This window comes from Danio aesculapii, chromosome 5 (genome assembly GCF_903798145.1).
Source record: "Danio aesculapii chromosome 5, fDanAes4.1, whole genome shotgun sequence".
In the NCBI taxonomy this organism is placed as follows: Eukaryota; Metazoa; Chordata; class Actinopteri; order Cypriniformes; family Danionidae; genus Danio; species Danio aesculapii.
Genome location: NC_079439.1, coordinates 43,093,126 through 43,105,642, shown reverse-complemented (window position 1 = coordinate 43,105,642; position 12,517 = coordinate 43,093,126). Strand labels below are relative to the sequence as shown.

General features: G+C 37.7%; 1 protein-coding gene across 2 annotated transcripts in view; it reads right to left on the bottom strand.

Moving 5' to 3' along the window:
* Positions 1 to 12,517, bottom strand: part of pdzd2 (PDZ domain containing 2) — a 133,097-nt gene that overhangs the window by 37,664 nt on the left and 82,916 nt on the right. For both annotated transcript variants that reach the window (XM_056458270.1, XM_056458271.1), the window contains 4 exons: positions 9,416 to 9,548; positions 9,001 to 9,171; positions 2,100 to 2,199; positions 1,635 to 1,783 (listed from right to left, as the gene is read on the bottom strand). In XM_056458270.1, the coding sequence (XP_056314245.1) occupies positions 1,635 to 1,783; positions 2,100 to 2,199; positions 9,001 to 9,171; positions 9,416 to 9,548 (553 nt within the window). The remainder of the gene's footprint in view (positions 1 to 1,634; positions 1,784 to 2,099; positions 2,200 to 9,000; positions 9,172 to 9,415; positions 9,549 to 12,517) is intronic.

The following is a 12,517-nucleotide window of genomic DNA, read 5'->3' as shown; positions in this document are numbered from 1 at the left end:
TTCACGCAGCTTCTCCGACCGCAGTAAAATCCGTTTTTATTTTTGATATTTGGCGCCAGTTAATCTGGAAGTGACGATTTTATTCTCTTTGACTACTTGGACGGACATGCTGCATTATATGCACGTCTTTTATGCGATATTCCAGTGTAAGAGGCTAAATTATTACATGCGTTTGTTTATATGACAAAACATGTATATTTGACCCCAGAAGGTCCATACTGGCTTCAAAGGCAGATACTGATAAGATCAGGGCCTGGTATGTGGACTTTGGGGGTTTTACGATGTGGTCACATGTTGATTGGTCAGCTTGAATTTCTCAGTATTTGGGCTTTAGTCACATGGTCAAGAAAGATACAAAATAGGTGGTAAAACGCTGCTCTGTCTCTTTTCTTTTGCTGGCCTGGCTTTTCCTGGTCTGCTTTCCTCCTCTGCTCCTCTCCTCTTCTGAATCTTCTCTGACTCTACTGTAATCAGGCTAACTTCTGGGCCTGCTCTCTGTCTCTCTCTCCCTCCCCCTGTGTCTCTCCTTCTACCTCTGGTAACTTTAATTTTACATTTAAGCTGAGTACAATTTATATCATATGCTTTATCATTTCATATTTGATCATTTTATAGTTTATCATTTTATACAGTTATTTTGTAACTAATTCAGTTGTAACCATAGAGAATTATTGTCATTAAATCATTTCATTTTCAAGTATTTGTGAATTACTTTTGATTTAACATCAACACTTAACTGTTTCATATTGCAATACAATACAACCATATAATATCAACGCTCTCCCACATTTATAGCTACTAATACTGCCCATTCGGCAGAACTACAGTTCGAACCGCTGTGGGTTAAAACCCAATCCTACATCAGTTTAGTGAAAATATTTAATCCAGATCTTTGGATGGAAACATAGCTAATGATCACATAAGAATACAAATGCTAAAGATTGTAAAACTTAATAATGAATAATCTTAGACATACAGTATGTGTCTGTCCTCATTATGATTAACTACATAAAAACAGGCCTTTTGTACTGATAACACCAGACATTTGGCAAAATTAGATTCATCCTAGCAATATCAAACATATTCTTATAATTCATTGTTCTGTCATTTATTTCAGTGTAAAATTATTACATATGTTTAAATGGCAAAAACTTTTGTTCACTTATTTTTAAGTCTAACAAGAAATGGACTATTGTTTGTTTTTAATATTATTTTGTGCTGTATTACTTGGTTACTGAGCAGCAATAAATAACACTTTAAAATATAAGGAGTGTTCCTGTGATTTTCTAAACTAGTAGTGTTTTAAAAACAATCGTGATAACTGTGAAACTACGATTATTCCTCAGACTATAATCGTACAACTAAAATCTTTAATTGTTGTATCCCTAGTTTGAATAAGCATTTAAACCATTCACACATCTTTTAATTTACCTTTAACAAGTGCTGTAATTTGCATATCTAATTAGCATAATAATTACAGGGTAAATCGTCCTTGAAGTGGTCATGCCACATAATAATTTTCATTTTCAGCCATCAAAACACATTGAACTGAAACCAGGTACCATAGACTGTAAGTATAACAAAACTGTCTTAAATGACAAATGATCCACGAATAAACTGAATACTGCAGTGACCTGTCGGATTCCAACTGTATCCAGCTGCTGCGGGAGGGAATGTTTGCGTCCTCCTCGTGCCGGCTTTTCAGCTACATCACTTCCTGTATCACCGTTTTCAACGATGAGCTCATCGTCTTCACCAACTGACTCCAGACGGCTTCCTCCACCTGATCAGAATGATATCAAGACATTAGCTTTGAATGTAAACACACACACACACATTTAATTCAGTCATTCAATTTCTCAGTGGAATAAAGTACATATGTCTGAATGTCTCCACTAATTAAGAAGCATAGTTTTAAAATAAAATGCATGAGAACAATTATAGTATTCCCTGATCTGGTAGAAAAATCTATCATAAGGAAGTTAGAATTGGTGGATCCACCCTTAATGGGAAAACCCATAATCCAGTACGGTTTAATCTCATTACACAGTTTTGATGGTCAGCAGTGTTGTGATGTGATACAGCTGGACACATCTGACCTTGGGATCTGCTGCGGAACTTCATTGGTGTGGGGCTACGGCAACATCCTTTGGGACCCTCAATCCGGCCACGTTCGTCAAGTCTGTCATGATCTGTAAACTGAAATACAGGAGGCAGAAATAATTAGGGAACATACCCTGAAAAGAGAGAAACACTATACAGAATTGCTGGCTTGCCCTTCACTGCACAGGAATGTTGCACACTCGTGATGGTGAACACTTTTTTTTTCACTGAGGGATGTCAAATCTCATATGTACTTCTAAGCTAAGGTATTCATAGAGACTTTACTTGATGTTGTGAAATGGAAATACCTTCGCTTAAGTGATCCAGTATAGACTATACTAGCAATATTGAGTCAATGGAGGTGTGTACCCGAAATAATACAGCTTTGCTAATCCCCTTTTAAAATATATATTAAATTGTTTTCATTTTTTTACTTTTTGATTTATGCTTTCATCTTAATCAGTTTCTAAAAAACGTATTAAACTTTTCTCCACTAAAAATATTAAACAACACAACAAATTTCAATAATAATAATAATAATAACAATAATTTTAGGAAATATCTCATGAGCATTAAATCATCATATTAAAATATTTCCTGAATAATTATGTGAAGGCTTGAGCAATTATGCTCAAATTTCTGTTTTTTGTTGCATATAAATTGGAAAACACTTTTAAACTGTAAATATTTTTCCACAAATATATCAGTTTACTTTTTTACTTCAACGTTTTTTTCATAGTTAAATTACATTTTAGTATGGGCAATGCTTGTCTAATTAAATTAAATAATGAAATTCATATCATCTTAAAGGTGCTGTATTTAAGTTTTTGACTCATCTGAAGCATAAAATTACTATATTATGTTTGCAGATATTTAAGAAACATGCCAAGTGAAAAACAATGCTGAAGTTTGTTTTGAAAATGTGAGTTACGTGCCGGAGCGCTGTCTTTGTTTTGGTTCTTTTAACCCACTCAATGCCACTTTAACCAATTATATTTCAGCACGTCAAGTTGCCTTGGTGGAAAACAGCGTATTTCATTCATTCAGTCAGAAAGGCTCTTAAAGCATACGCCCATGACCAAAATGTGAACTTTAGTGGACAGTAGCAGACTCCGAAATGAGACGCAGATTCAGAGTTCCACATTAGGTGAGCAGATTACATTGTAATTGCGTGTCCTGACAACACACTACATGACGGGATTTGCAGTGACAAGCAATTTGGCTGTTTGCGCCAGACGAAACACGATAGAAACATTCAAATACAGCCATTCAGACGCACAGAATAGTGCACTCACTGCACTCCAAAGAAATGGTAAGGTTTATAATCTAATTAATACATATTAAACCTCTTTAACATTGTTAAATGTAGATGCTGAATCACTGATATGTGTTGGTTTTGAGTCACAGTCCTTAAGTTCAATTTCAAACGGTTTATTTTATTTATTTATTAGTTCATATTATGATTTACTTTTATTAATTATTATTATTATTATTTTATATCTGAGGTGAACCATCTGCTGCTGCTTTCAGTAGTATGGCAATAAATGTCATGTAAAATGGCATTCAAACTCACATTATTAGCATTTAGCACTGAATAAAGCACAGGAGGTGTACCTGAGGTGATCATTGTCAGTTCAGCTGCAAGAAATAGAAGCCATTTCTAATATATCAAATTCAGGTGTTGGTTAGGACAAAAACTCTTTTTAAGAGTACAAGAATATTTTGAAAAAAATGTCTTCAATCGCGTGCTGTTGCTTTTAATTTAGAACACGGTTTAAATAGTCAGGCTCCGTCCTGGTCCTCAATCTGGCAACCTGGCCTTGCGTGTTTTTTGATCAAGGAATGCAATACCTAATTCAACCACTGGGTGTTAAACTTACATATTGCACCTTTAAAAGAAAATTTAGATCTTTTTATTTAAATAAATTCGATTAAATAGATTTAAAATTAAATAGATCTCTAGGAACTTAACAACTTAAAGCATTTTTAACATTTTTAATAATATTAATTATAAAGTTGAAAGCACTTTGAAGTAGAATATTTGTGTCAAATTCAAAAGATTCCAAATGCTTTAATGATCACTAATAACTAGAAACATAACATGCAATTAAGTCATTATGTTCAAGGGGTAGTTCACCCAAATATGAAATCCTGGCATGTTTTACTCATCCTTAGCTTGTTCCAAACCTTTATGTGTTTCATTTTTCTGTTAAACACAACATAATAACTTTTGAAGAATGCTAAACAAATGTAGCCATTGACACCAACATAAGGAAACCTAAATACAATAAAAATCAATGAACACTGGTTGAAAACATTTTTTAAAATATCTTATTTCATCTTAATCAGAAGAAAGAAACTCAAACAAGTTTGGAACAAGTGAAAGGGTGAGTAAATGATGACAGAATATTCAGTTTTGGTTGAACTATCCCTTTAATTAACTGCAATTACATAGTCAACTTTACATGTGTGGAACCCTTTAAACATTTTTACCCATAAAAACTCCTATAAAAAGTGTATTTAGGGGTTGTTTAAATATTTGTGCTGTGTGGCTATGATAGCAGTGAGTTTATTTATGTAATAGTTTTCAATAACACTTTAAAGTCAGAAAACCTCCTGAGTTCAGCACCACTGATCGGTGGCTGTTTTCATAAGAAGAAGAAAAAAAAGAAGAGTTTTCCCTTTCCAATTGTCTTCGCTTTAAAAATGAGCTTCGGTTTAATCGCACAGCTCTGGCGTCCTAAAACAAGTTTAAACCGCAGCATGTAAAGGAAGATCTACTGCTCCTTTTTTCAGGCGTAAAGACAGGAAGCCCTTCCCTGAGTTGTCAGAAATGAGATCTGTCTCCTGCATGAACAAGCTAGGTTACGCTGTTTCAGGTGAGCCCGTGGGTTTCCTCAAAACCCCACACTTCCAGGCCTCACAGGATTCAACGTGACAGTCACAGCTGTGCTCCTCTTTCCTTCCTTATTTTTTATTTGAAAATCTGCTCCGATGCTTTCCCCTCCCTCCCTTTGTTTCATCAAAAGCACAGAGCCTGACGCTTCAGAACAGATCTGGAGACACACCCAGCCCTGTCAGCACGGGACGCCTACATAATAGCAACCGCTCATCACCCTCTTCTGCTGTGGCAGAGCGTTGAAAGGCAGGGTAAGAACAGTTTGGACAGGTGTTTGGATTTGGAATGGAGGAGTGAATGGAGAAGCAAACATATGGCGAACTGAAAATTAATTGGCCCAGTTATACTCTCCATTTAATAACTTAATGATAGACTTCTCATCGATGAATTCCCACGACTTTGCCTTTTCCAGGCATTCAAGATTACTGGATAAGGATTGTTAAAAATCCATTTACAAATATTACACTCACAAAAAGCCATTTCTAGCCAGGAAAATATTTGAAAAGTGATTTATACTGAGGGGAGAAATATGATTTGCTGATGCTTGTGGTTCTAGCATTCTGCATCCAAAAGCTACGAAAGCCATACAGGTGTGAATGTTGCTGAGCTTTAGGCTTTTTGTTCGTTGCTGGAAAGTACATGAGGCCCTTGATGATAAAAAGAATTTAACATTTCCATTTGTCTTTATCTATGTTTATTTATGTATGTCTATGCATGCATTTGCCCATATATTTGTTCATCCATCCATGCATACATTGTCCACAAAGAACAGAAATCATCTACGAGGCATTGTTAATAAAAGTTCAAAATGTGAGAGCATTCCCCTGCAAAGTCTTGCAACTTATTATGATTAGCAGGTGTTGAGCATGGGACATAAATCAATGGTGGACATTACACAACCTGTTAATTATTATTTCGAGTGGATGCCCCTTGGGTGATGTTTAAGGTCAATTAGATATTCTACAAATCATTATAAATGTACTTTTGAGCTTGAAGCAATATTGTTATGTATTAAATTTAGTTGACTGACTCTTAGGCCCAATACCAATTCTACCCCTTAGCCCTTCCCCTTATCCCAACCCCTGGTTTTGCGCGTGCACGTCAAGGGGTAGGGGTGTCCCAATTCTCTTTGGGGAAGGGGTGAATGGCCCATCGAATGAAGATTTTTTAGGACCACACTCGAAACCAAGGGGTAAGAAAATTTCACAGAATACACCAGCCACAATGGCAGTATTGCTGAACCTGGAAGTAAGGAGATCCACAAATTAATATTTTTGTCATTATTACGAATTTTTATGACAAACAAACTTATGTTTTAATATATTCATAACCGCGTTCATGTTTTACCATCTTGCTTTTTAAAAACAAACGCAAAAAAAATAAAAATAAAAAAATGCTAAATTTCATAATAATGACTCCTGTACAGCAGTCCCACAACATGCTGACACTCTATGACACTCGAATACCCTGTCAGAAAAGACTAGTGGCTAGGAATGAGCTTTATACAGTGTCTGCTATAATGTTAATGTTGTGTTTGTGTGTTTACATAGATGAATATGGCCACTGTGTAAATACACAGTATAGTTACGATCTTATTGCCACATTAGATTGTTATGATAACATAATATATGCCTTCTGTGATTTCCTGAAGATAAACACTAAAAAATAGCACAACTGGAATAACTACAGCAGTCGAGATCGTCTGATCTCACATGAAGCAAGAGATCACGATGACATATGATGACGTGTGCAGGTGCTGTAGTGCTGTCCCAATTCTTAGGGGTAAATGTTGAAGCCCTTCCACTTAACCCTCATTTGTAAGGGCTAAGGGGAAGGGGAAGGGGAAGGGGTACAAAAATAAAATTGGGATTGGGCCTTTTTATATATATATTTCTTTTAATGTAATTAGTGTTTTTGAGTGTTGAATAGTAATGAGATGATGATATGATGATGAATGAAATGTTAATTAAAGTTTTAAACAAAGAAATGTATCGTTTTATTGTGGTCATCTCCTCAGGTACCCTACTGTGGTTGTCTTAGGTATGTATGCTATTTCCACTCTAGAAACTCACCTGACATACATTAAAAGTCAGACGATTTTTGGCAGCTATGGACACCTTTTTGGCATTATATTAATAATTTCTCCTGATTTTCTATTCTATGGTGCCCTCCCTGCCTCCCTCCATCCATCCATCCATCCATCCATCCATCCATCCTTCCTTCCTTCCTTCCTTCCTTCCTTCCTTCCTTCCTTCCTTCTGTGTATTCATCAATCAATGCATCTACCCATCTGTCCATCCCTCCCTCCCTCAATCCATCTACCCTTCTGTGTATCTATCAATCAATGCATCTACTTATCCATCCATCCCTCCCTCCATCCATCCATCCATCAATTAATGTATCTATCTATCTGTCCATGCCTTCCTCCCTCCATCCATCCATCCTTTAGTGTATCCATCAAGCAATGCATCTACCTAGCTGTCCATCTCTCCCTCCCTCCATCCATCCTTTAGTGTATCCATCAATGCATTTACCTATCTGTCCACCCCTCCTTCCCTCCATCCATCCATCCATCTTTCTGTGTATCCATCAATCAATGCATCTACCTATCTGTCGATCCATCCCTCCCTCCCTCCCTCCCTCCCTCCCTCCCTCCCTCCCTCCCTCCATCCATCCATCCATATGTCAATCTAAGTATACATTTAGCCATCTAACTATCCATCCATCTGTACATGTGTCCATCCATGCATCTGTTCTGGAAATCCATCTGTATGTCCCTATCCATGCATCTACCCATCTTTCTATCTGTCCGTCCATCTATCTGTATGTTCATCCATCCATCTGTCCGGCTATCCTTCCACACTTTAACCTACCTATCTTTTTGGTCATCAATCGATCCTTCTATCCATGCTAGTCATGTACCTTTGGTTCCATAATTAGATTTATGTACAGCACCTAAACTGTTTATACTGTCTCGTTTGATATTTTAAGCTTAACCAGTGTCACAATGAGTAAATTATTGATAGGCTCTAGAAGATCACGAAACAACATCTGTCAAAAGTTTGCTGTTTTACAGCGAAACAAACCAAGTTTTACTGCCCCAAATTCACAGCTACGATCAGCAGGAGCAGAGGAATGCTAATGTAATTAGACAGCAGGCAGGACGGTTGCTCTTTTTCATTTTCTGGTCCCGAAAGCAAGAACGTGTGTGCAGTATAGATGTGGTGGGGGGTGGTGGGGAATGACCCATTTTACTCTGCACTGCAGAACATCTCAAGCAAAGCATCATGGGTGCAGCACTTCAGAAGAGTTTAACCCTAATATGTTGCGTTGTGTGGTCCTGTCAGCGTCAATGAATTGTTTAATGGCCAACATTAGCCATGTTGACATCACTGATCACCAAACCAGCACATCTCATTTTGTATGATTAAACATTAACACTGTGAGGCATTAGTGATTTGATGCACGCCTGCTTGCACAGTGCAAATGAATAATTTGTTATCTGTGATGAAACGAGCAAACGCTGAGCCAATGGCTGCTTGGTAAACAGTTGCACTAATATTTTTCTGGCAAGACAACAGATAAAAAGCTCAAGAACACAAATGAGACCCTGGCACACAGATCAAAAGAGCTACACAGATAACGCAACTGGAAAAGCTACATTTTAATCACAACATGCTGCGGATATTCAGATTTTGTTGAAAAAAATGTGAGGAGAATCTGTTCTTATCAGACAAACCGTGGAAGTGTGTTTGCTTTTTATCAAACACCTCAAAAGGGCGCCAGCGAAAGTTTATAGGAAGACATCTATGCACACTAACAAACAAATTATGATTTAAAAAAGACATTGAACGTGTATTCACAAAGCAAACTTTTAATCATAAACACACTCTTTATAAACAGAAAACATTCCGTCCTAGCTCGCTTTGAGGACAGCTGAGGCAGTGCCAGATGAAAGCTGTAGATAATCAGACAAGATAGCCAGCAAACGTACGTACCAAGTCCTGAGTGGGCAGTGAAAGACTGCTGGCCCTCACGTCCTCCATGTCCGGCTCCATGTTCTCCTTCTCCTCCCCGGGGGACCGAGAGGCGTCCGGACCAGAGCACGTGCTCACTAGGTCGGGCAAGCTGGTGGACGGGTACTTGTGGAAGTCAACTTCGGATTCATCCTGGGAAAGGAAGGAAGAGCAGCTGGAGAGAGCATGTTGTGTGCCGTTGAGCAGCCTGCGAGTATTTTTAACTTTATCTCAGAAAGCCGAGCGGCGAGCCCATCAGCGCTTCACTCTTCAATTTTTTAGCTGCTACAAGCATCTGTGTGTGACATTTCTACGTGCTTGAACGGCTGACACACTTTATATGGAGAACAGCTCATGAAGACACTGCAATATGAGGCTCAATTGCTCTCAAACTCACCCTGCTGGCCACCACCAGCTGCACCAATCCAGCAGTGGAGCGTAAAATGGCCACAGCCTCCTGGTGTGAAAGGCCAACAAGAGAGTGACCGTTTATCATCAGTAACTCATCGCCTGCCTTCAGACGGCCATCTCTGAAATCAAAAAAAGTTGGCAGAAAGCAAAATCAGGTCATCCTTTTACTTAAAAAAGATAGCAGACACTCCTGATTATCTATCTATCTATTAAAGTGAAATGTTAATTGGATGCTAATGAATGTTGATCAAAAAATGATTAGATTATGACATGTTGCTTCTATGTGATAGGAATATCAATGTAAAAAATGTCAAGAAGGGACAATGACAATATGTGCCAGATCATGAGTCAAACAAGCTACATTTCATGTTTAATATAAATTATTCTTCAGAGATTCCTCTTTGAGGGTGTCAAGGTGGCGCCGTGGGTAGCACGATCACCTCACAGCAAGAAGGTCGCTGGTTTGAGCCCCGGCTGGGTCAGTTAGCGTTTCTGTGTGAAGTTTGCATGTTCTCCCCGTATTCACGTGGGTTTCCTCCAGGTGCTCTAGTTTCCCCCACAAGTCCAAAGACATGTGGTACAGGTGAATTGGGTAAGCTAAATTGTCCATAGTGTATGTGTGTGAATGAGTGTGTATAGATGTTTCTCAGTGTTGGGTTGCAGCTGGAAGGGCATCCGTTATGTAAAACATATGCTGGATAAATTGGTGGTTCATTCCGCTGTGGTGACCCCCGATTAGTAAAGGGACTAAGCTAAATATGAATGAATGAATGTTCTTTGGACATTTATACAAAAAGAAAATCAGTGCAAAATTATTTCTTAAAATAAATATACTCATAGAAGTAGATTTAAAAGGGATAGTTCACCCAAAACTGAAAATTAATTTACTCCCTCCAAATCTGTTTGCCTTATGGGTTTCTTTTTCTGCTGTTGAACACAAAAGAAGATATTTTGAAGTAATCTGGAAACCTGTTACTATTGACTTTCATAGTAGGAAAAAATACCACGACAGTCAAAATATCTTTTAAGCGTACAACAGAACAAAAGAAACTAGGACTGCACAATATATAAAAGAATTCTGGCATGAGAAATTGTACAGTTTGTAACTTTAATAATGATTAGTTTGTTTAATTAATTTTATTATTATTATTTAATTACTGTTACTGAACACGTTTAGACTTGAAAAAATAAATAAAACACTGTTTCAAGAGTTCACACTTAGCTGATGATTGATTATAAAACGTGTTTGGCTTGTTGTCCTAGAAGAGAGCCCTGAGCTCATAACATCAGTTTGAGCTCAGTTGGGTCTCGAGAACTCCTCTGCTTATTTATGGCTTATGATGAATTAGGGATTGCTATAGAGAAATATACTGCTGATTAAGAGCTTATCTACAGTATGGTGCTAATTTGGTTTGGTCAGTTCACCTATTTTGCAAGTTTTTGGACTGTGGAAGGAAACCGGAGAACCCGAGGGAAACCCACATGAGCACAGGAGAACGTGTAAACTCCACACAGAAATGTCAATTGGCCTGTTAAAGACTTGGACCAGTGACATTCTTGCTATGAGGCGACAGTACTAACCACTGGGTCGTTGTGCTGCCCTATCAAGGAAAAGGGAGAAGTAGGGGTGGAAGGGGGGATTCTTCAAGATGAAGACAACTGAGGTAAGAAACTCAGGTTATACTGAGTTAGGAATCATCCCATTGGTGAATCATGTATTAGCTAATGCGGGACCAGCTGTGGTCAATCATAAGTATGTGATGCTCTCGAAATTAGTTAATTAAAAAAAACACACTTATTTCAATTGTGGGTTTTTTTCTTTACTGTATTTATCTATGTCTGTAGTTTGTTTATAAGATTTTATGGAGATGTACTTCTCTTTAGTCATCACAATCACACTAAAAAAAAATTTTCTAACTAGAGATATTCAAGTAATCTGGTGAAATTGTATTCATATCGCAATATATAATCGCAGAAATAACTAAATATTGCAATGTTAGATTTTTCCAATATCGTGCAGTCCTAATAAACCCCATACAGGTTTGCAACCACTTAAGGGAAGGCAAATAGTTTATTTTTTACATTTGGGTAAACTATCCCTTTAAATCCCTATATCTCAGAAAATGAACCATAGAGGACCTTAAAAACGACGACTCCATAAGAAAAGTTTGTTTAGAACCAAAATCTAAAAGGTGTAAGGTACAAATATCCAAATGATGAAATAATATGTATTTCTTCATGCAATTTTTAAGCTACAGCAATGATATCCCACAAAGACATCTCTGTCTCTGCTACATTCTTTCATTTTTAAATATCCTCAGACAATTTCAGCCTGACTGCTCAACTGAGGCTTCATCACGATGAACAGTGTGCAGTGAAGAGAGAAAGAGTCTAAATTTTAAAACCTCTCCCTGGTCAAAATCCTCAGGGCTCAGTCATAGACGTAGCAATCTGAGGTTATCTCGGTGTTAGCTGTTATGTAAGAGCAAGAAACTTCATAACTGCCCAAATCATGCTGCACTTTTGGCCCTGATCTGACCACACTAGAAAGCAAACACTGGAAAGCTGCCAATTTGACCAGTATGCATGAGTCATGTCTATAGGTTTCTCAGAAATGGCCTCCCATTAAAACTATGTGGGAGGAAATGTTGTGCTGTTAAATTATAACAATAAAACCTAGCGCTGGTCATACCAAAAATAGTCCGCTGTGAGGGAGCTGTGTATACACTGCAACGTGAATCTTTATTTCCTGAAATCAATTATTTTTGGGGTTGGGGCAGGGGGATAGGGGGTTGCAGAGCAAAACCACAAGGGCTCTTATTTCCTGAACATGTCTATTTATCATCACCTAGTGGGAGTAAGTCAAATTCGGTTTCTAAATTTCACAATTCTGAACTGATTTCTAAATTCAGCCTCTGGCTCATTACCATCAGGTTGTTGTGCTTCCCCCAAACTTTGCCGAAGTGTGCATTACTGAATCACAAAGGGAAGCACATAAGCAAACTCTCCAATGTGTTACAGTTTAAAAGTACAGTTTAAGAGGCAACAATGTGGATGGAGAGAAAAAGTTTTCTGCAGTAATAAATTC